We start from the raw sequence: 20,652 nt of genomic DNA, 5'->3' as shown, positions 1-20,652 counted from the left end.
GGTTGGTCCCCATCTGTAACCCAATCACATTCTTGCCCTCCTGCAGCTGGTCGTCTGAGAAGTTCCGAGGGTTCTCCTTGGATTTCCTGGGTGGAAAAGGAGCGCTGGTTAGGAGGAGGGTGGAGGCTGCCCCAGTAAATGTCCTCCATGGACACAGCACAGGCTTTCTTTGGCTTAAGTGCTGGTGCCAGCTCTGCCCTGGAGAGCCTTGAGCTCTCTGAAGCCACCCCCTCATCTCTCAAAAGGGACTGTCCCTTGCCATCCCGGGAGACTCGTGAGGATTAAGTGAGACGAGGAATGTGAAAGTGCTTTGTAAAGGGCATTTCCTAGGGACAGGAGTGGTCAGGATCACTGTGCCGGCCCGGGGCCTGGGCTGTCCCAGCAGTACTCACTTGGGAAACCAGTTGGGATCTCCAGAGAAGAGCCCATTGTTCTGGGCTACCGCCAGCCCACCCAGGTTCATCAGTGTCCGCTGCACACAGGCCATGTTCTTTCCTGGGAAGGGGGAGGGGGTGTGTTGGCCTCAGTGGGTCTGGGGTCCTGCATGCCAGGCTTCCACCTCTATCACTAAGTCAGCAGGGGTCCTGCATGCCAGGCTTCCACCTCTATCACTAAGTCAGCAGGCCCAGCTTCCTAATTCTTTTACTCTTGGTCTCCCTACCCTTCTCCAACCCAACCCCCAATATGGCCAATTCCTCCATAAACACACATACACACGCACACACACGCACACACACACACACACACACACACACACACACACACACACACCCCACTCTTTGTCCTCAGGTGTCAGAAACCCCAGCCCAGCCTCTGGTCTACTGGATGACAGTGCCCTGGCCCTGACCCACCTTCCCAGAGGTCCACAGTCTGGAAGATGTCAGTGGTGTTGATGCCGTAGCGCTCGGCTGCTTGCAAGAACTGGGAGATCTGTTCCATCTGCTTGAAGGCCATGGTGGAGGCCTGGATCTTCTTCACTGGGGCCTGCCCCTCAGGGTACAGCCCATTAATGAGCTCACACAGCACCTGGGTGAGGACAGTAGGTGTGCAGAAGTGAGGCCCTGCCTACCACAGATCAGAATGTACCACCCTCGGCGCTAGAGACAGTGAACTGCAGAGGTGCCTCTCCTACCTGAAGGCAGCTGACTCTACCTGGAGAGAGCATCAGACTCCTTCCTGCCCAGGCCCCTGCCTCTGAGCCCAGAGTGTAAACCGTGCTATTCCAGGATTACCAACTACAGCACACCTCCCCCAGCTCTCCCCTTAGAGCTCCTCTTCCTTCCGTCACACACGGCTTCCACTGCAGGGAGGCACATTCACCCTGCCACTTCCCTCGGCGGGAGGGAGGAAAGTAGGGGGCCTCTGCACGATGAAGATACCCCGGCTCAAGAAAAGCTGGGAGGGGGCTGCCCTCCGTTCTTCAGCTGAGACAATCCCTAGTCCCTCAGACCCAGCCCTGCTCTCCTGGCACTTCTGGTCAGAGGCACCCAGCTCTCACCGTGCCATCCTTGAGCCAGTTCTGGAAGTTCTCGCGCCCAGGCTGGGGCCGGCCCACATCCTTGCGGCACTGGGTGGTGATCCATTGGATCAGGATCTGCTCCAGGTCCGCATCATATTGTTTCTCAATCTTCTGCTGCACCTCCCGGCTCAGGCCGTAGGCAGGTCCCCTGTTGGCCATTCCAAAGGGTGGTGGTGTCTGGGGGAAGCTGGGGAGAGGACACATCCAGGCCTGTGGTCAGCGCTCTGCAGCCTGTGGGTGGGGGATTCTGACACACACCATATCCCCAGGGTGGGCCCCGGAGGTGAGGAGGTGAGAACAGCCACCAAATGAGGGAAGTCTCACCTTAACCCCTGAACATGGGCTAGAGTCTCAGTGCTCAGAACTCTAGGAGGTGTTAAGGCACCTCTGGGTTCTTCCACCCCTGTGACAGGTAGCCTGTCTACTCTACTGAGGCTTCCCATTAGATTTCATTTGAATGGACTGCTACAATGAAGTATAAAACCCACTGGAATAGAAAATAGGGTAAATGAGGCCAGGATTGAGGGTTCAGCCCCTCATTTGGGGTGGTCAGCTTTAGCAAAGGCAAACTGGTCATTCTAACCCCCACTCTGCCTTTTCCAGTTCTGGGCAAGAGAATGATTTGGAAAGAATATGGAGTGGCTGGAGAAACCTATGTCAGGAGCTAGGGGACTGGACAGATCTACCCTTAATTAGCCACTGGGTTTTAATTGAACACCCACTATTTGTGCTGGGGATTGTGGAAGAGACAGAAGTCCTTGGTCCTAAAGCTGCCCACAGTGCCATCAGAGAGACAAAGTGAGCATATATGAAAGGGCAAGAGTTGTACATGATGAATATTAAACTACACAGTCAGACCATATGTTGTAGGAATTGAGAGAGGAGTATTGGCAGAAGCAGCCTGGAGGGCTTCCTGGAAGAGGCAGGTCTGAGTAGGTCCTTAACAGATTTCACCAGGCAAAGGGGCTTCCCATGAGAAACCAGGTAATACCTAATTCTACTTTCCTTTCTATAAGCAGGGGTAGGCAGAATAATGGCCCCCCAAAGGTGTCTATGTCCTAATTCCCAGAACCTGGGAATGTTACCTGATATGGCAAAAGGGATTTTGCAGATGTGATTGAATTACAGATCTTGAGATAGGGAGAGTACCCTGGGTCTCCAGGGGGGCCCAATATACTCACGACAAGGGTCCTTATGAGTGAAAGAGGAAGGCAGATGAGTCAGAGTGGGAGAAGTGAGAAGGAAGCCAAGGTTGGAGTGATGCAGGGTCATGAACCAAGCAATGCAGATGGCCTCCAGAAGCTGGGAAAGGCAAGGAATGGAATCTCCCCTAAGTCCCCTGGAAGGAATGCAAGCCCTGCCAACACCTTGATTTTAGCCAGTGAAACCTAGCTCTGCAAGATATTACATGTGTGTTGCTTTAAGTCACTCAGTTTGTGATAATTTGTTACAGCAGGAATAGGGCACTAATCCAGGAACCTTGGTGGCATTTTTAGGGAAACCCGGGAAGAGAGGGAGGGATGGGGAAATACACAGCGGGGTTTCTTTAACTTAGTTGGAGGACCTCAGTTAGGAAGAACTGGGTGGTTTCCTGACCACTGGCTTGGGTTGACAGCACCTCGCAGGGGGCAGTCTGTCCCCACCTGCCACCTCCCTGCCTAGGTCCCACACCCAGAGCCCTGTCCTAGGAATGCTACCCATGCCGAGGGGGAGCCAGGACCCCATTTCCTGCCCCCATCTCCTCCCCATGGGCTCTTCTTTCTGCTCTGAGATAGAGCTGGCTGACTGTACATAAAAGGGCATGCCCCAGGCCAGGCACCTCTGTTCAAGGAGAGGGAAGGGAAACACTGCCTCTCCCCACCTCTGGCCCCAGGCCAGGTCGGACTTAAGGCATGGAGTCACTCGTGCTGGCTCCCTGGGTCCCTCGCACAGCAGGTTGATCCATCCCAACACCCCCACCCTGGGCCACGGGGCAGGCCACAGGGACAGCAGCTGCCTCAAACGCCCTCCCACCTCTCAGCCCCAGCGGAGGTGGGGCTCGGGCCAGTCCCCTCCCCTCCACTCCAACATGGCCGCTCCTCCGACTGCAGCCTATTGGGCTGCACATTTCCGGCAGCGATCCTCCCCATAATCAGTTATTGTTAAACCTCATTAAGACAACCCAGCCCCACTTCACCCAGCCCGGAAGCCCGGCCAGATAAATGTCAGTCTGGGCCTTGACCCACACCACCAGCCAGCACACACTCAGCAGGGGGAGGGCAGGCCGGCCGAGTGGAAAGAGGGAGACAAGATTCCCTCCCCTCAGCCCAGCCCCAGCTGCCCAGCCGAGAGCCACTCGGTCTCTGTAAGCCTGTGACCCCTGACGCACACGGCCACGGCTGGGAGGCTCAGAAGGAAGGAGAGGGGGGCCAGAGGCTGCTGCCACCAGTAAGCCCCCTTTTCCCAGCCCAATGTTCAGACCTCACTTCTGGGAGCAGCTTCACTGTGGTCACCTGGGCCTCAGGGCTGTGTCTCCATGGATCCAAGTGGCCTGAGGCCCAGGGATCACTATGGCCCAGGGAAAGAAAGGACAGGAGAATGACTAACCCAGACACCAGGTTTAGGAGGGGAGCGCAGGACCGAAGAGTGACCCCTCCAGTGTCACCTATGGTATGGACGGGCAGGACAGAGTCGGCCTCCCAGACCCACCTCTGGGGGGGTGTTGGGGACCCTCCTAAACTCTGGCACCTGGGCACATCTGGCAAGGTCACAGACTCCAGCTGCAGTGTCTCGGCTCCACTCTGGGGCCATTGCGCTAGATCCCGAGGTGCCAGAGCCATAAAGCAGAGCTCTGAGAGGAGGCAGGCCAGACGGGCCCAGCCTGCCCACGGCTGCTCTCCCCACCCCCGCGAGCAAGCAGGCACACGCTGAGGGGCTGCGGCCGCTGGAGCTGGAGTGGCCCACGCTAGTGACACTCGGGGGACCTACCCTGGCTCTCCCTTAAAGGAGGAAAGGTAGCCAGTTGCCTACTGGGGTGGGGAAAGGCTGTGTGGGAGATGCCCAGAGCTGGGGGTCCAAAGGGAAAACAGCTGCACAGCTTGGGGGGTGGATTGGCAGTGAGTAACCTAAACTCCAGAGCTGCCTACAGCGGTGGGAACAGCCCTCACTCCCACCCACAAGGTTACAACAGTTGGGAAAGGGGGAGGGGCCACGAAAGGCACTCCAGCCTTCAGCCCCACCCAGACCCTGGGCTGGAAGCTTACCTCACCCCACCGCCGACGCCAAAGAAAAAGCGGACATGGGGTGGGAGTAGGAGGATTGCAGGGCTCCTGGCTGGGGTGTTGAACTGGAAAGACAAAGGGACTCTCCATTCATTGTGCAGAGAGGACACGGGAACTTCCCAAGCCAGAATTGGCATTAAGACTGTTTTGAAAAGGCGAAACAGGGATACTTGCCCCCAAAGTGAAGTGCCACAGGGAGCGGGGGTGATGGGACACCTATGATTGAGGGGCCACTTTGGGGCAGCCCCCTTGGTATCAAGAGTCAGCGAGCAGAAGAGAAAGCTGAAGCTATACAAACAGGAAGCCACAAGGCTTGCGCAGGAGGAGGGGTATGGTGGGGGCCGTTGCTATGGCTTCTGTGTACCAAACACAGGAATGGGGCAGGGTCGGGGAACCAGGCAGAAACATCCACTCGGCGCAGGAGTGGCGGGGAGGCTCCGAGTGGGGGCGGGGCGGGGGCGGGGCGAGGGCGGGGAGCAGAAGTGGGATCCCTGGGAAAGGGGCCGCTTCACAGGTACAGACAGGTGCAAGGGATTCCTCCAGGAAGCAGCTGTGGAGGGTACGGAGGGCGTGTGGAGAAGGGAAATGACAAGTTTTGGGGTCGGAGGGCGTGTGGAGAAGGGAAATGACAAGTTTTGGGGTAGAGAAGTAGATTTAAGGAAATAGTTCAGGAGTAGAAGAAATGTCCTGGGAACAGAAGGTACATTCTGAGCTAGAGAGCCCCATAACTGAAAATCCTGGGCGGGAGAAGGGATGGGGGTGGGGGAGAAGGGATGGGGGTGGGGGAGAAGGGATTAGAGTCCAATCCCCAGAGAGCAAAAGAGGGACCCCGGCTGTGGAGTGGGGTACGGAGGGCGTGTGGAGAAGGGAAATGACAAGTTTTGGGGTAGAGAAGTAGATTTAAGGAAATAGTTCAGGAGTAGAAGAAATGTCCTGGGAACAGAAGGTACATTCTGAGCTAGAGAGCCCCATAACTGAAAATCCTGGGCGGGAGAAGGGATGGGGGTGGGGGAGAAGGGATGGGGGTGGGGAGAAGGGATGGGGGTGGGGGAGAAGGGATGGGGGTGGGGGAGAAGGGATGGGGGTGGGGGAGAAGGGATTAGAGTCCAATCCCCAGAGAGCAAAAGAGGGACCCCGGCTGTGGAGTGGGGGTATGGGGGGAGAACTGCACTTGGACAAAGACTTATTTGTTGATTCTGGAAAGGTAGGCCCTGCTGGCCCCACCCTACCTTGGCCTCCTCGGCAGTCTTCCCTGTGGACTAGGAAGGAGAAACTGGGAGTGGGGTTAAAGACGGGGAGCTGTCCCTGTGTCTGGTGCTCTGGAGTCAGAAAACTAGGAGAGCCACAGGTCTCCTCCTACACCGGATCCCCACATCAGTCCATCCTCACTTCTACCCCGCTTCTTTCTGCTCACAGATACCAAGGTGCCCCAGAACTTCACAGATACCGGCTCCAGGAGAGACTCCAGGAGGCCTGTAGAGGGAGGGGGGGCGGGGGGGAGGTGGCAGTCCATTTCCGGTCCTGCCGCCACACCCTGGGCCGTTACTGGGATGAATCACCCACCGCCCGCCGCTGGGGTGACGCAGTGGTCTGGGCAGCCCGCCCGCCCGCTCGCGGCCACCACCGACTTTCCCAGCAGCAGGGGGTTAAGGGGTGGGGGCATCGGCTCCCGTAGGGGCTGGAGGCCTGGAAAGCATCCATCCTCCCTCAACACCACCTCCTACAGGCAGGGCATGCTGGGGCGCAGTCAGGGCTGCAGCCTCCCAGATGTTTCAGGTCGGGGTGACCCTCCTGGAGGCGATTGGAGCTTCAACTCCCCGCCCGAACCCGGGAAGGCGAGGCCACTGCGGGACCCGCGCACGGAGCCCCCTCGCCCCAGCCCGCGACGCCGAATCCCCAGAAAAACGAGCTGCAGGAGAATGAACAGAAAGGTCGGCTTCGGGGACGCAGAGGGCAGGCAGCACCCACACGTGCTCCTGGAACTAGGAAGTGAAGTGTCGCTTCGGAAGCCCCGGCGGCGCCGAGCTGGCCAGGGTGGACGCCGGGACCCTGTACGCTCCATCACTCGAGGCCAGCCAGCTAATCCCTGACGACCCCCTTTCCCCACCCCAGCGAAGACCCGGGGCTGGAGCCGGCGGGCGGGACGCAGTCCCCGAGTCCCTGATCCGGACGGACGGCCCCGTCTATGCACTCGCAACAGCGGCTGACCTCATTGCTCAACAATGCGGGGTCAGAGCCTGGGGACAGACCTGACAGCCCGGGGAGAGGCAGAGCAGTCAACGGACCCTTGCCTGCTAGCCCTTGATCACCAAGCTCACTGGAGCAAGTCGCAAGCTCTGGCTTCTAGCTTTCTAGAGACCCCTCCCTGCAGCTCACCGTTCACGCGGGCCGTAGAGTTGCGCACTCAAGGCGGGGTCTGCAGCGCGAGTGAAGCGCCGAGGCCGGGCCCGGCAGGAGGTTTTCAGCCTGCTCCCGCCTCGGACGGGGCGGACCAGGGGCGGGGCAAGGGCTGAGAGGGTTTAAAGGCGCCGCAGTCCAGAAGCTGAGGGCAGTGCTTAAAAGAGAGGGGCGGTGGACAAGAACCGGAGTTAAAGGACCTGGAGGCAGTAGCCTCCACTCTTGAGAACCTCTACCCCTACCCCAGAGCGCTTAAACTTGTGCCCCAGTGGGAAACTTTCTGCCTAGGTTAGCTCAAGACTGTGGGCGTTTTTATGCGGGAAGAAACCTCTTGGTTTAAAAAGGGTGGTTAGGTAAATGGAGGCACAGGAAGACGCTCACCGCCCCCCCCCCAACAACTGTCTAGGGTGTGGCAGGACTGGGGCTAGCAGGCCAGGACAGCTCCTGGTCTCAGTGGTCTTGCTCCCCACCTTCTTCAAGCCCCAGACTAGCAGTGAGGGCATTCCGTGCCCAGGGCCCAAGAGGCATGGTCAGCATTGGGACCCAGGGTTCAGACTTGACTTTTTTTTTTAAAACAATTTTATTTTTAAATTTTATTATTTATTTATTTATTTGGGGGCTGTGTTAAGTCTTTGTTGCGGTGCGCAGGCTTCTCATTGTGGTGGCTTCTCTTGTTGCGGAGCACGGGCTCTAGGTGTGTGGGCTTCAGTATTGTGGCACATGAGCTCAGTAGTTGTCGTTCGCGGGCCCTAGAGCGCAGGCTCAGTAGTTGTGGCGCACGGGCTTAGTTGCTCCACGGCATGTGGGATCTTCCCGGACCAGGCCTCGAACCCGTATCCCCTGCATTGGCAGGCAGATTCTCAACCACTGCGCCACCAAGGAAGTCCCCAGACTTGACTTCTTTCCCCTTCATTTCCTCCTCTATGACCTGGCACCTCTTAATCCTGGAGGGATCAAAACACCCTCAGTGGAGAAGGAGGCTGGCAGTTCTTCTGTCTCTGAGGGTGGAGGAGAGCCTCGTTTGGGGGTTGAAGGAGGGCTCCCCCCTCCCTGTTTTCAGGCTTCAGTTGAGCAGTCCCTCTGGGGTGGAGTCCCTGCTTACATCCATCAGTGGAGTTCTTCATAGATGATAGAAGACCCAGTTTAGCCTGGTTTTCAAGCACATCACCAACCAGTGCCGGACTTCCCTAGTGGTGCGGTGGTTAAGAATCCACCTGCCAATGCAGGGGACACGGGTTTGGTCACTGGTCCGGGAAGATCCCACATGATGCAGAGCAACTAAGCCTGTGCACCACAACTACTGAGCCTGCACTCTACAGCCCACAAGCCACAACTACTGAGCCTGCGTGCCACAACTACTGAAGCCCGTGTGCCTAGAGCCCGTGCTCCGCAACAAGAGAAGCCACTGCAATAAAGAAGCCCGCGCACCACAACAAAGAGTAGCCCCCGCTCCATGCAACTAGAGAAAGCCTGCGCACAGCAACGAAGACCGAATGTAGCCAAAGATAAAATAAATTTTAAAAATAATAATAATTAAAAAAAAAAAAAAACAGTGCCTTCCCACTTTTCCATTCTCTCTTGCCCGATCCGCCCTACCCCTATATTCCAGTGATCCCCTGGTAGGCCAAGGAATCCCCCGTGCCTTTACACAGGCTGTTCCTCTGCCTGGGATGCGTTTCCTCCCTTGACTGACTTCTCACCTGCTCTATCCATCACCAACTTTGTGACTTTTGGGAACTTATTAAAGCACTGTACACCTCAGTTCCCTAGTCTATAAAATAGAGCTAATAGTACTACCTACCTCAGAGTGGTAGAGAATTAAATGATACATGTAAAGAGCTTACAGCAGTGCCTGGCACATAGTGAGTGCTCAGCTGTGGCTGTTATCATTGTTCTCACTTCCTGTGATGATGCCTGCAACCGTCCCAGCGCAAGCTGTAAGCATTCACTGTTTGCTGACTCCTTCCTTCGTGCTACCTTAATAACCAATAGTTTATCAAAGAACTTATCACATCATACTGTAACTATTTCTTTACTTGCCTGCTTCACCGACCAGAAAGAACTCCCCAAGAGCAGACATGTCTCGTGAACTTTGTACTTCCTCTGCATCTAGCTCAATGGCTGATCTCAGTAGGCACTCAATAAATGCTTTTTGAATGGATATTGAACCTACGTCCATTCATTCAGGAAGAGTACCCTCCTTTTTTAGGGTTCAGGGATTTTCCAACCTCCCTCTCAGATTCAAAGCAGATGACACACAGAAAGATTTTTCAGACGTTCTTTATTCACCTGTAAAAAACCCTCACCCACACCACAAACACCACACACGCGCACGTACACACACACACACACACACACACACACACACACACACACACACGGGCAGACGTAAGATCCCTGTTCCAGGCCCCAGACTCTAGAGGCTCAGCACATACGTCCCATACCAAGCCCACTGTCAGGGTCTGTGCCTGAGCACCAAAGGAGGAGGGGCAGTGTCCCAGGCTGGAGCTAGGTCTTGCTGGGGGCCTTCTTTGCAGGGGCCGTGTGCCTTCACCCTGCCTCACATTAGGGCATTCACAGCAGAGTGGCCTGTTCAGGGTGGGACACTGGCTGTCGATAGGCCGGTAGCCGGAACCTAGCAGCATCTCGACGGCGGCGGAAGGCCAGGAATTCCTCCCGAAGGGCAGCACAGCGGGCCTCAGGGCCAGGAGCGTGGGCAGTCTTCAGGAGGCAGCCCTCCTCTGGAGTCTTCGCACCTGCAAGAGGGCCGAATAACGAAAGGAAGAGGTCTTAAGGTTCCCTGGGTGAAGTCTTGTGGTTCACCGGCACCACAAGGCTCTCTAGGGCCTGCCAATGCAGAGAAGCCAAGACAGCAAGAGGAGAGGGCCTGGGGCACAGGGCCCAGCTGGGAACTGACTGGGTCCTGAGGGTGTGGGTGCAGGGCAGCAAGGCCAGGGGTGCCTGCCTTTCTGGAGGGCTCCCACACCTAGCTCTGGCTCAGCTTCAAGTCGGGATCGAGGGCCAGTCAAGCCCAGGTGCAGAGTCTCCAGCAATTCCATGTCCCCTGGGAATTCTGAGTCCCATTCATAGTTCTCATCCACAGATGTGTTCCTCCTGTTAAAATGGACAGATGTTTGGTATGGGTGGAACAATGGAGGGTAGCCAGAAAAGCCTGAACCCGGGGACCCCAAGCTGAGGGTGGGTCATGGGTTTCCTCTGAAGATCCCTGGACCTCAGCAAAAGGACCTCAGCTCTCCTGGTCCCAGGGTGGGAATGGAGCAGAGAAGGCAGACGGTATAGGAGAGGGGTGGGGAGAACCTGGATAGGGCAGGGCTGGGCAGGGACTGCCCTCACCTCGTGCTGACTGTCACCACATGCTCCCTTCGGGGCCACCTCTCAGGGCCACTGGCCCAGCTGCTGGTGTCTCCTGGAGCGGGGCTGAGGTAGCTGCCTCCTGCAGAGGGGGCCGTGGAGGGGGGCCGAAGGAAGGAGGCGCTGCCCCGCCCACTGCTCTGGCTTGTGAGGCTGCCCCGAGGCGCGGCAGGCAGAAGGCTTGGCAGCAGCCGCTCCCTCAGTGTCCAGTCAGTCAGTGCTGTGTACGGGGGCTCTGGGGAGGCCCCAACCCCAAGCACGGCCCCAGGAAGCGCTGCCCTGGGGAACTCAGAGTGGGAGTCCAGCGGGTGGAGGAGAGATGAGGTGGGGCGGGGCCGGGTATCCATGTAATCTGGGGGAGGAGCAGGCTCCTCCAAGGGGGGCCAGTCCCCATCTACATTCATCTCCCTGAAGAAGGGCAGGCTCAGGTACTGGAGGAGGGGTCCTGGACCTGGCAGGGAACTGGGTGACGCTGCTGGAGGGGGCCTCACAGGGCTGATGTCTGCAATGCAGAGGGGCTGGGGCATCCCACTGGGGCTGCTGCTGCCATCATAGGACCTGGTCTGACGCTGAGCTGGGGTCCGAGGCTCAGCCTGCTCAGGGCCTGACTTTTCTTGGGAGGTCCCCACCTTGGGTCCCATCACAAATCGCCCATCTGGTCCCCGGCAAATGGGCTCCAGGGGTAAGGGCCCCCGGCTAGGTGGAGGATCCGGAGCGGGGCTGGGGGGTCCAGCGGGTTCCCCCCAGAGCAGACTCTGGCGCAGGCTGGGGACTGGGGAACCCTGGAGCTTCAGCTTCGCCACGCTGTCAGGACTGCCCGAGCCCGAAGCAGAGCTGGGGAAGGACAGGAGATCAGGGTCTATGGTAGGGGGCCAGGCCCCCTCCCAGGAACCAGCGTCAGGCCTTGAGAGGTTTGATGCAGAACAGAGCAGAACAGAGCAGAGCTAGGGAGAGCAAGGGAGAAAAGGACCCACATGATGGAGGGGTGGAGCGGTGGAGGGAAGGCACAGGCAACAATGGACCAGCCCCCAGGCTGGGGCCTCTGCACTTCCATCCTTACCTCCCTCTCACTTCTGTTCCACCTCTCCTACCCCTCCCCAAGGTGCAGAAAAGCAGAGAACCCTGGCGCTCACAGAAGGCAGAAGGAAGCCAAGGAAGTGGAGGGACTTACTGGGGAGCTGACTTCCCGGCCGGAGAGAAGATAAGAGGTGGATCTGAAAGGACAGGAGAACCAGAGGTGACACAGGCGCCCAATCTCATCTGCCTGGGAAAAGTGGAGGCCAGTGGGGAAGCAGGACCACGGGTTGTGGGAACACACCTGGCCCACGCAGGAGGGAGGGATTTCTCCTCCAGGTAGGAGGTGCTTATGGAGGGGCGGGGCCCTTCTTTGGAGGGGCCCCAGGTGGCCTACCTTGGCGGAGGCGTTTTCTGTGGCGACGAGCGGTTCTGTGCCGGTTCGTAAGGCAAGCGGCCAGGATACTCACGAGGACAGCCACGCCCAGGAAGCAGACCCCGCCCACCACGCCGGCCAGCACTGGCTGGGGCAGGAGGCCTGGCAGCTGTGTGCGTGAGGGGTAGACCTCCAGGCCTGGGCAAAGGGCCACGAAGGAGGGTCGGTGTCCACGACTTAGTGAGCTTCGAGCCCCCCAATCCCCAGGGCTCTGCCCTCCTGCCAGATTCTCACCAGAAGTGGAGACGTTGGCCGTGTTGCTGGGATCACTGACATAGCTACCGGCGAAGGCCACAAGGCGGAACTCGTAGAGAACGTCCTGGGGGTTGGGGTCCAGGAATGGGGTCAGGGCTCAGCACTGCCCACCCCCAACCCCGTTCGGAAAGACTTTGCAGTTGGAAGGTACGGGTGAAGTGGACAGCCGGAGGTGAGGATAGTCAACTCAGGGTGAGATCAGGTTTGGAGAGTGGAGCAGAGGGCCGGAGGGCTGCTGGGAGGACCCTCCGTGCCCGCCTCCCACACCTACCTTGATAAGTCCTGGCACCAACAACTGCATTTCACTGCCTGCCACGGCCCGATCCAGCACCTCCCACCCCTGGGAGCCTTGCCGTGCCTCCAGGACGTAGCCATCCAGTCTCTTAGGGACCAGTTCTGGGGGATCCCAATGCAGGAGTACCCCCCGGGGTGTCCTCACTGCCACCAGCCCTCTCGGAGGGGACAGGGGAGGCAGCATCTCTGTTGAGGGAGGACTGGGGGCAGCTGGTGTGGTAGGAAGCCCTGAATGGGACAAATAGACTTGTAAAGATCGGATTTCCAGCGCTCCTCCCCTGCTCCTCTGGCCTTCGACATCCCCTGGTGTCCAGCTGCTCTCCCAGAGCCCCTAAAGACAAGCCTGGATCATCTTCCAGAAAGCCCTCTGGCCCCCAAGCTGCCCAGCACCTCTGCCCCCTCCCACTCAGGTCCCTACAGTCCTGGCCTATCCTTGTCTGCTGCTCTGGGTAAGAGGTCTCTCACCTTCAGGGGCAGACAAGACGATCTCGCTGAAGGGCCCGCTCCCCAGCTTGTTCTGAGCGAGGACGCTGAACTGGTATTGGGTGTGGGGCTGCAAGCCTGGCACTAGGAGGTGAGCAGCCCCCATGGGCACAGCCAAGGACACCCAGTCGTAGTGGGCTCGGTCAGGACGCTTTGCCCTGGAGGACAGGAGGAAATGAGGGGCACCTCACGAACTAGGAAGAGCAGGAAGGTTGGAGTCCAGAGAGCTGACCTCTCCCCTCCCTTCCACCATCCAGGGTCTCAGGACCTGGGCCATGAATCCCTGAGATTCTCTGGAACTCGGGCAGCAGAGTTAGGGCAGGGCTGGGATAGAGGGGTGGGAGAAAAGGCAGAGGGCCAGAGAGAATCAGGGTGTTGAGGGAGAGGGATGGCAGGGGCAGGTCACTCACAATGGGGTGTACCAGACGCTGAATCTCTGCAGATAGCCACCATCAAATCCAGGCTCCCAGGAGACATTGGCACCCTTGGGCAAAGGCACGACGGACACATTGGTGACAACGTGGGGGCTGGTGCCTGGGTGGGGGGAACAGAGGGATGATGATCAGGGTACTGAGGGACAGCAAAGAGCTAGGGGGAGACCAGGGCTTTGGCCCTCCACCCATCATCCCAGGGGCTCCCCACCCAAGATCCCCCATCTGGGCCCCCCCAAAATGATTTATTCCCATCTCCTTCCCACATGGCTGCCTCCAGCTGGCTCCGCCCCCACTAACCCAGCACGTAGACATTCGTGGAGGTGGCCACTCGGGCCACAGCATTGCTGGCCGTGCACTCCCAGCGCCCGTGGGCCTCCTTGGTCAACGGTCGCAGGATGAGGCTACTGTTGCTATCCACCTGGGCCTGGCCCTGCAGCCCCCGGCCCACCTACAGAACCACTGGTCAGCCCTGAGGACACACGCAGCCACCCCTCACCAAGGGCGCCACTCATCTCTCTGGGCAGCTCCAGTTTCCTCCCCGCCCTGCCTCTGACAGCCCTCTCCTCCCCACCTCCTTCCTCCCACAGAAAGGCCAGGGGCACGGAGAGTCAGGGGCGTAGCAGGCGTGAATACAGGAGGAGTGGGGTCAGGAGCCTTACCTTAGCCCAAGAGATAGTAGGCAAAGGGTCTCCTCGGGCAGAGCAGGGAATGAGTAGCTCCCGCCCTACTTCTTGGAAATATTCTTCCTTGGGCCGTTCTAGAAAAGCTGGGGGAGCCTGTAAGCCAGATCTGGCATTGGGAGGGGGCTCTCTCACACTGCTGTCTAAGGGTCGTTACTTCCCCTCTGCGGGGCCCCCGTCACGCTGCGTCTGTCTCCATCTCTCAGTGTCTCTCTAGCTTTCTCTCTGTCCCCCAGCAGGGGGGCTGGAGGGACATTGCTGGAGAGACGAGGGCCTCTCTGGAGATGTACAAACCTCTACAGAACACCCTTCACCCTGCCCTCTGCTTCCCACTCTCTTCCCTCTAGAGCAGAAGGCAGCCTGGTCCAAGTTAAAGGGTCGGGGCAGGCAGGATATCTTACTGTGTGGAGGTGACCGATGCCCCACCTCCCCAGCACCATCTCTGCAAAAACCTCTGTGATGGCATCTGATAGCTGCTGCCGTGGCCACCGAGGGAAACACAGACTGGGAAGCCCCTGCCCCCCGCCCCACACATGTATCTGTCCCACCCGCCTCTGTCAGCCAGGTGTCAGCACTAGGCTCGCATCTTTGGCCACCTGACCCGCTGCCCCCCCACCCCCGAGCCTCACCTTGAGCAGCACGCGGGTCACGGGGGAGGGCCCTGCAGTGCCAAGACGGTTGTAGGGGGTGCAGGAGTATTCTCCCAGAACATCCTCATTCCCCAGGGCAATGATCAGGGAGCCTTCTGGGCCCTGGGACCAGCCAGGGAACTGGAGGCATGAGATGACAACCAGAGAGAGAAACTCAGCGGAGGCCAGACTAGAGATGGAGAGAGGCAATGCGCAGGAGGGACCCACATCTATGCAGAGGATGCCACAACCCTACCCCCAGGCCAGACCTCTCTGTGAATTCCATCCTTCCTTTCTCTTTCCTACAGAGGGGCCACTACCAATGGGGGTGAAGACTGGGACTGCAGACTCCAGGAGAGCCACTCACAGGGAATCCAGTGTGCACGGCCCACCCTGGGGTTGGGCTTGAGCGGTGTGGGTCTCCCGGCCTGCTGCCTTCCCAGCACTCCGAGATTACATTCTGCATCTTCCACCCCAAATCGGTTCTTCTTCCTGGCTTCCCTAGTTCTGTGTTAAAGGCTAACATCCGGCTCCTCACTCGGTCTCACGCCCCACGTCTGTCCTCCTGGGAAGGCCTTTTGTCCCATCTGTCTTCGTGTCCTCCTTTCTAACTCAGGCCTCGTAACCTCTCACCCACACTCTCATTTCAATAGCCTCTGTACCCCCTCTGTCTGTCCAGTCTCTTCCTCTCCATTCCTATCACACCGTTGCCCAAGCAACTTCACTGCCTCCGAATGCCTTTGGACTTTTTTTTTAAACCTTAGACAAATATTTATTGAGCACCACTACAGTTGCAGTAGCCCTGGGGAGACTAGGATTAAAAGATGAAATACTAGCCCACAAGGAATTTGTGGTCTTTGCCAACAAACAAAAGATCTCAATCACCGTGGAATGAGGTAATATTAACTTGGCATCCATAGTTCCTCCTTTGGGTCCCAACCAGTCTTTCCAGATTTCTCTGCATCAGTCATGTCCCCATAGGCACTGTAGCTCCCCCCCAGCTGGTAGACTCATTATACCATAAATGCACTATACTGTTTCCTGCCTCTGGGCCCTGGTTTCTGCATGGAATGTCTCTCCACCCTTCAAGGCCCATCACCAGAGTCCCAGAAGCTGTTGCTGATCTATCCTCAACCAGTCCTAAGAGGAAGGTGCTCGCTGCCTCCTGGCCTTCTAGCAGAGTGTCTGCACGGCTGTGCTGCCCCCTGTAGGCATGGGTGTCTCTGCTCCTGTTCCCCATGCGACAACGACACAGCATGTTCCCTAGTCACTGAATGGATCTAATGCCACCCCAGCTGTCCTGACTAGAATACCACCAAGCTAAGCCCTCTATCCCCTGCCCCAAGCCTGTACCTTGTCCAGCTGCAGGGCCTGCCCATCCTTGGTCCAGCTGACAAAGAGCAGTGGGGGGTTGGCACGAACCGGGCACTGGATCACCCCCCGCATGCCCATGGGCAGGGGTGTCTCAGGAGGCATGGCAGTCACCTGGGCGGGGTCTGGGGGGAAGCAGTGGCAAGTTATGGGGAGGAGCTTGGCCTGGCCCAGGGGAGAGCAGTCTGGGGAGGGAGCTGGGCTCAGGCTTACAGAGAACAGTGAGGTAGGCAGAGGCCGAGGGTGGGCGCGGAAGGCCGTTGCTGGGCACACAGGTGTAGCGGCCCGCATCGTCAGGCTGGGCGGCCTGCAGCCGCAAGCTGCCATCCACCAGGATCCGCACTCGGGGCTGCAGGCGGCTGCAGTGTGGCACGTGGGCAAGGGGGTCCAGGCCTTGCCGGACTCAGACTGCCCATCAGTTCCCCACACCCACCCCACCCCATGCCCCACCTAATGTGGAAGACGTTGGTGCTGTCCTGGAACCAGCTGTAGGTGAGGTTAGCGGGGTACGCCTCAGCCTGGCAGGCCAGGGAAACATCCTGGGAGGCATTGACTGTGCTGTTCTTGGGGGGCACCACGATGACAGGGGGTCCTGTGCGGGGGGGAGCACATGGGGAAGGGGAGGCCTCAGCCCAGTCTTCCAGGAACCCTGAGGGTCACTTGTATAGTTCTTCCCAGGTCCGCTCTCTGGAATACAGGGCTGGTTGCTACAAAGCCTTGGGTATGGAAACAGGTCCTAACCCTTTTATTTCACACAAGTTCTTCCTCTGCCCTGGCCAGCTCCCCTTCCCATCACCTCCATTCACCTAGTTTCCCGTGTGTGTGTGTGTGTGTGTGTGTGTGTGTGTGTGTGTGTGTTGGGGAGGGGGAATCAGTTTTACCCCCCTGATCACCCTTTACACCTTTACACCCACTATCCTTTCCATCCCTCATCTGTCACATCTGAAATCACCTCTATGTCTCCTACGCTAATCCGGGTACCCAGTACCTTACCCCAAGATGCTGCAGCAATCCCTGACTCCAGGCTCTGCCATCACTGCCACTCTGATGGCCATTCATGCAGAAATGTCCCCCCCACCTTTGGCCACAGAACACTTCTACTCAAGAACCCACAACAGCTCCTGGCTCCTAGCACATTAAGCTCAAACTTCTTGACCCAGCACCGTGGGCCCTTGTAACCCCTGCCTGGCCAACTATCTTTTCATATGTCAAGTCTCTGTGAACTCTTTCAGGTCAGTATGGGTAGCTCACTGTGCCTATGCCAGACTCACTCCCATCTCCATGCCTTTGCTCTCTGATCCCACAGTCTAGAATGCTCTTCCCTGAGAGCCTGGCCAGGCCACAGAGCCCCTGCCAAACCGTCTCTAGCATCTGCAGCTGCACTGCTGTTTCCCTTCTCTGGGCTCCTACTGTGTGAGTGGTCAGTAATAAGTGGTAATGATATGAGTTGGTGTATAGAGCACTTACAGGCATGCCGGGCATAGCTGAGCACCTTACCTGCACTATTCTCATTTAATCCTCCCAAGAGCCTTTTGTGGTAGAAATTGTTGTCTCCACTTCATAGGTGAAGACATGAAGGCTCAGAGACAGAGAGACTGTGAGGTGACTTGCCCGAGATCAGCGGGGAAGGCAAATTCATACTCAGGCCTTCTCAACACCAGACTTCACCCTGCACCACTGCCCAGCACTGCCTCTCCCACAGTACCCAGGAGAGCAGCACTTCGCAACTGCGTCTTATTTCCCACTGTGGATAAGAGGCTCCATGAAGGCAGAGTCTACTTCTCAGCTTTCTTTCTAAGGGGAAGGGCTTGGCCAGGAATTACTATGATCACTGTGCTCGTCTGAACCTAATTCTTGTAACAATCCTGCGAGGAACATAGGAACCTCCTTGTATAGATGAGGAAACTGGAGGTCAAGGGGGTTCCATGGCTCATGGTCTAACACCAGCACCCATGCCATTCTCACTATACCACATTGCTGGCACTAAATATCTATCTCTGTTCACTGATCCTTTTACAGGCAAGATGCTGGTTTTAGAGGAAGAGCCTGCATTGGGAGCTCCCTCCCTCTCCATGGGCCCCTGCCCTCAGGCACAAGCCTTCCCCCCGCCCCCCCGCAACCCCGGCTGCTGGCTGTGTGCACCTCCAGCCACAAGTCAGTCCTCTCACGTGTGTGTCCTGTTTCCCGGCCCTCCCCCGAGACAGCACCTAGCACCAGCAGCTGGGTGGCGTGGGTGGCGCTGCCCTCAGTGCTGGAGGCTTGGCAGGTGTAGACCCCGGAGCTGCCTCGCTCCACCCTCCGGATCCGCAGCGTCCCGTTCTGCACCTAGAGTCAGAGTGGGTGAGGAAGGACCCTGTGTCTCCCCTACCCACGGCGGGCCTCAGACCCCGCACTTCCGAGGCTGGCTAGCAGAGGCCAGCAGAGGGAGGCAGCGTGCTGGGCTCGGGGAAGCCAGTGCCAAGCCCCTCCTCCGGCCCGTCTCCCAACCCCTGGGCCTCCAGCCCCGCTCCCAGGCCACTACCTGCCTCACACTCTATCTGGCCCACCCTGTCCAGCCCTGGGACTCACTTGCACCTGACTCTGGCCCTGGCCGAGGTCCTGTCCTCGGAGCTTCCAAGTCACACGAGGTTGGGGGCTGCCGCGGGCTGCGCAACGCAGGGTCACAGGCTCCAGTTCCTGCACTTCCAGCACCTGGGGAGGCGTCTCCAGGAATTGAGGGGGGGCTGCAAGGAAAGAGGCGTCAGGGATTGCCAGAGGGGCCATCAGCCCAAAGAGCAGCGTCCGAGGACCAGAGAGGCAGATCAGGGCCTCAGCCTTCAGCCCATCAGCCCACCAGCTTCATAGGAATCCCCAACCCAGGGCCACCCTGTCTGCTGCACCCAGGACCCAGTAAGGACGCACCAGCCCGTTCCCCCACTGGCCTGCAGAGTTGGTGAGGGAGCTGACCACCAGGCTGGGTGTTCAGAGCTGGGAGAGAGCTAGGTGCCCTCTAGAAAAGCACTATCCTGGGAGTCAGGAGACCTGAGTTCTAGACTGCTCTGCCACTAATCAGTGGCATGACCCAGTCTCCCCATGCCCCATCTGTGAAATGGGAATAATTATGACCTCCTTGCTTCTTAGGGTTGAGACAGAATTCATGACGTACGGGGTTAAAAGGTATTTTGAAAAAACAAAATGTTGTATATATGTGAGTGATGTTTCACTCAGGGGTCAATAACCCCTTATCCCCTCCTACCCATTACCCTCTCCTGGCCAGGGAGGCAGGAGCAGGGAAGAGAGAGGAAGAGGAAGTTCCTAACAAAGAGCCGAGGAGGCTGATTGGATTTAGGTTTGAGGAACTGAAAGGGCAGGAGTGGGGGTGGCAGGGGTAAGATGCAAAGAGGGAGCCAGCAAACGAAGGGTGTCAGCAAGGGTGGGGCGTCGGGACTGCCCTCCTCCCCTCCCCCTCCTTCCCCTCCCCTCCCCCCTCCTTCCCCTCCCCACCCACCTACTTCCCCCCTCCTCCCCTCCCCTCCCCTCTCCTCCCCTCCCCTCCTTTCCCTCCCCTCCCTCTCCACCCTCCTTCCCTTCCCCTCCCTCCTCCTTCCCCTCCTCTCCCTCCTCCTTCCTCTCCCCTCCCTCCTCCACCGCCTGCCTGCTCCCAGCTTCATACAATTGACTGTGAGGTGCACCCAGGAGCCGTTAGCAGAGTCGTCCTCGGGTCTGTGCTGGTCCAGGAAGAGCACACGGCACTCGTACCAGCCCTGGTCCTCAGCCCTGAGCCCCTCGATCTGGAGAGATGCCCCCTTCTGAAGCCGGACACGCCCTGGGGGAGGAGCCCTGGATCAAGGGTGCTGAAGGGACCCCATGGGAGCCCCAGGCCCCTGGTCACACCGGTCATTCTCAGACGTCAAGAACAGACTCAGTGTCTCCCGGTTACCCTGAAGGAGTGGGGTCCAGAGAGGCACAGATGGGGTTGGGGTCACTGAGGGCAGATCTCTCCCTTCAGCCCCTCTGATGGCTCCTGCCTTTCAGCAGCTGGGACCCAGCTTAGACAAAGAGAAACCAGAGCAGCAGCAGGTGGGCACTGAACCACGCCCAGCTTCCAGGACTGTAGGGGGAAGGGGCTTGAAGAGCCAACACTTGGTCTCCTCTGGATTCATACAGAATCTGCCCATCCCTGAGCTCTTTTTGTAAGGGGGGTCCCGGGAGTACTCCTGCCAGAGGACTTGGTGCCCAGAAACCACAGCTGTGTTTGGGGCCTGAGCAGGGATCCATACCTTGCCTACCAAAGCCCCTAATCCGACAGGGCTATTATCAGCGGCCTAAGCTCCTTAGGGTGGCCAGAGTCCAAACCAGCCAGGCAGCAAGGTCAGCAGCCTCCTCACCCCATCCCCTCACGCTCCAGGGCATCCAAGCCCGGGCTGACAGACTACATAGAGCTCCACAAAGCACCCAGCCCCAGCGCAAGCAGACAGCGCCCTCCCACCCTGACGGAGCCCTGCACCCCAGACAGCTTCGTGGGTCCC

The 20,652-nt window shown here is 58.3% G+C and overlaps 2 protein-coding genes across 2 annotated transcripts; both read right to left on the bottom strand.

Moving 5' to 3' along the window:
- Positions 1 to 6: 6 nt before the first annotated feature.
- Positions 7 to 7,286, bottom strand: TAGLN2 (transgelin 2; the record flags this gene model as incomplete). Its single annotated transcript, XM_007129617.4, has 5 exons — positions 7,156 to 7,286; positions 1,499 to 1,706; positions 852 to 1,026; positions 393 to 495; positions 7 to 86 (listed from the first exon to the last, which is right to left on the bottom strand). Coding segments are annotated over exons 2-5 (538 nt in total), but the record flags the coding sequence as incomplete, so codon positions are not given.
- Positions 7,287 to 9,438: 2,152 nt separating this feature from the next.
- Positions 9,439 to 19,949, bottom strand: IGSF9 (immunoglobulin superfamily member 9; the record flags this gene model as incomplete). The annotated part of the gene is made up of 18 exons (XM_028487306.1): positions 9,439 to 9,932; positions 10,163 to 10,290; positions 10,531 to 11,382; positions 11,720 to 11,762; positions 11,960 to 12,136; positions 12,233 to 12,317; positions 12,525 to 12,775; positions 13,013 to 13,188; positions 13,441 to 13,564; positions 13,762 to 13,912; positions 14,124 to 14,240; positions 14,774 to 14,914; positions 16,127 to 16,269; positions 16,358 to 16,503; positions 16,595 to 16,736; positions 18,352 to 18,469; positions 18,713 to 18,867; positions 19,797 to 19,949. Coding segments are annotated over 18 exons (3,284 nt in total), but the record flags the coding sequence as incomplete, so codon positions are not given.
- Positions 19,950 to 20,652: the final 703 nt, after the last annotated feature.

The sequence above is a fragment of the Physeter macrocephalus genome, unplaced genomic scaffold (assembly GCF_002837175.3).
Source record: "Physeter macrocephalus isolate SW-GA unplaced genomic scaffold, ASM283717v5 random_1633, whole genome shotgun sequence".
NCBI lineage: Eukaryota > Metazoa > Chordata > Mammalia > Artiodactyla > Physeteridae > Physeter > Physeter macrocephalus.
This window is presented reverse-complemented; position numbering and strand designations above follow the sequence as displayed.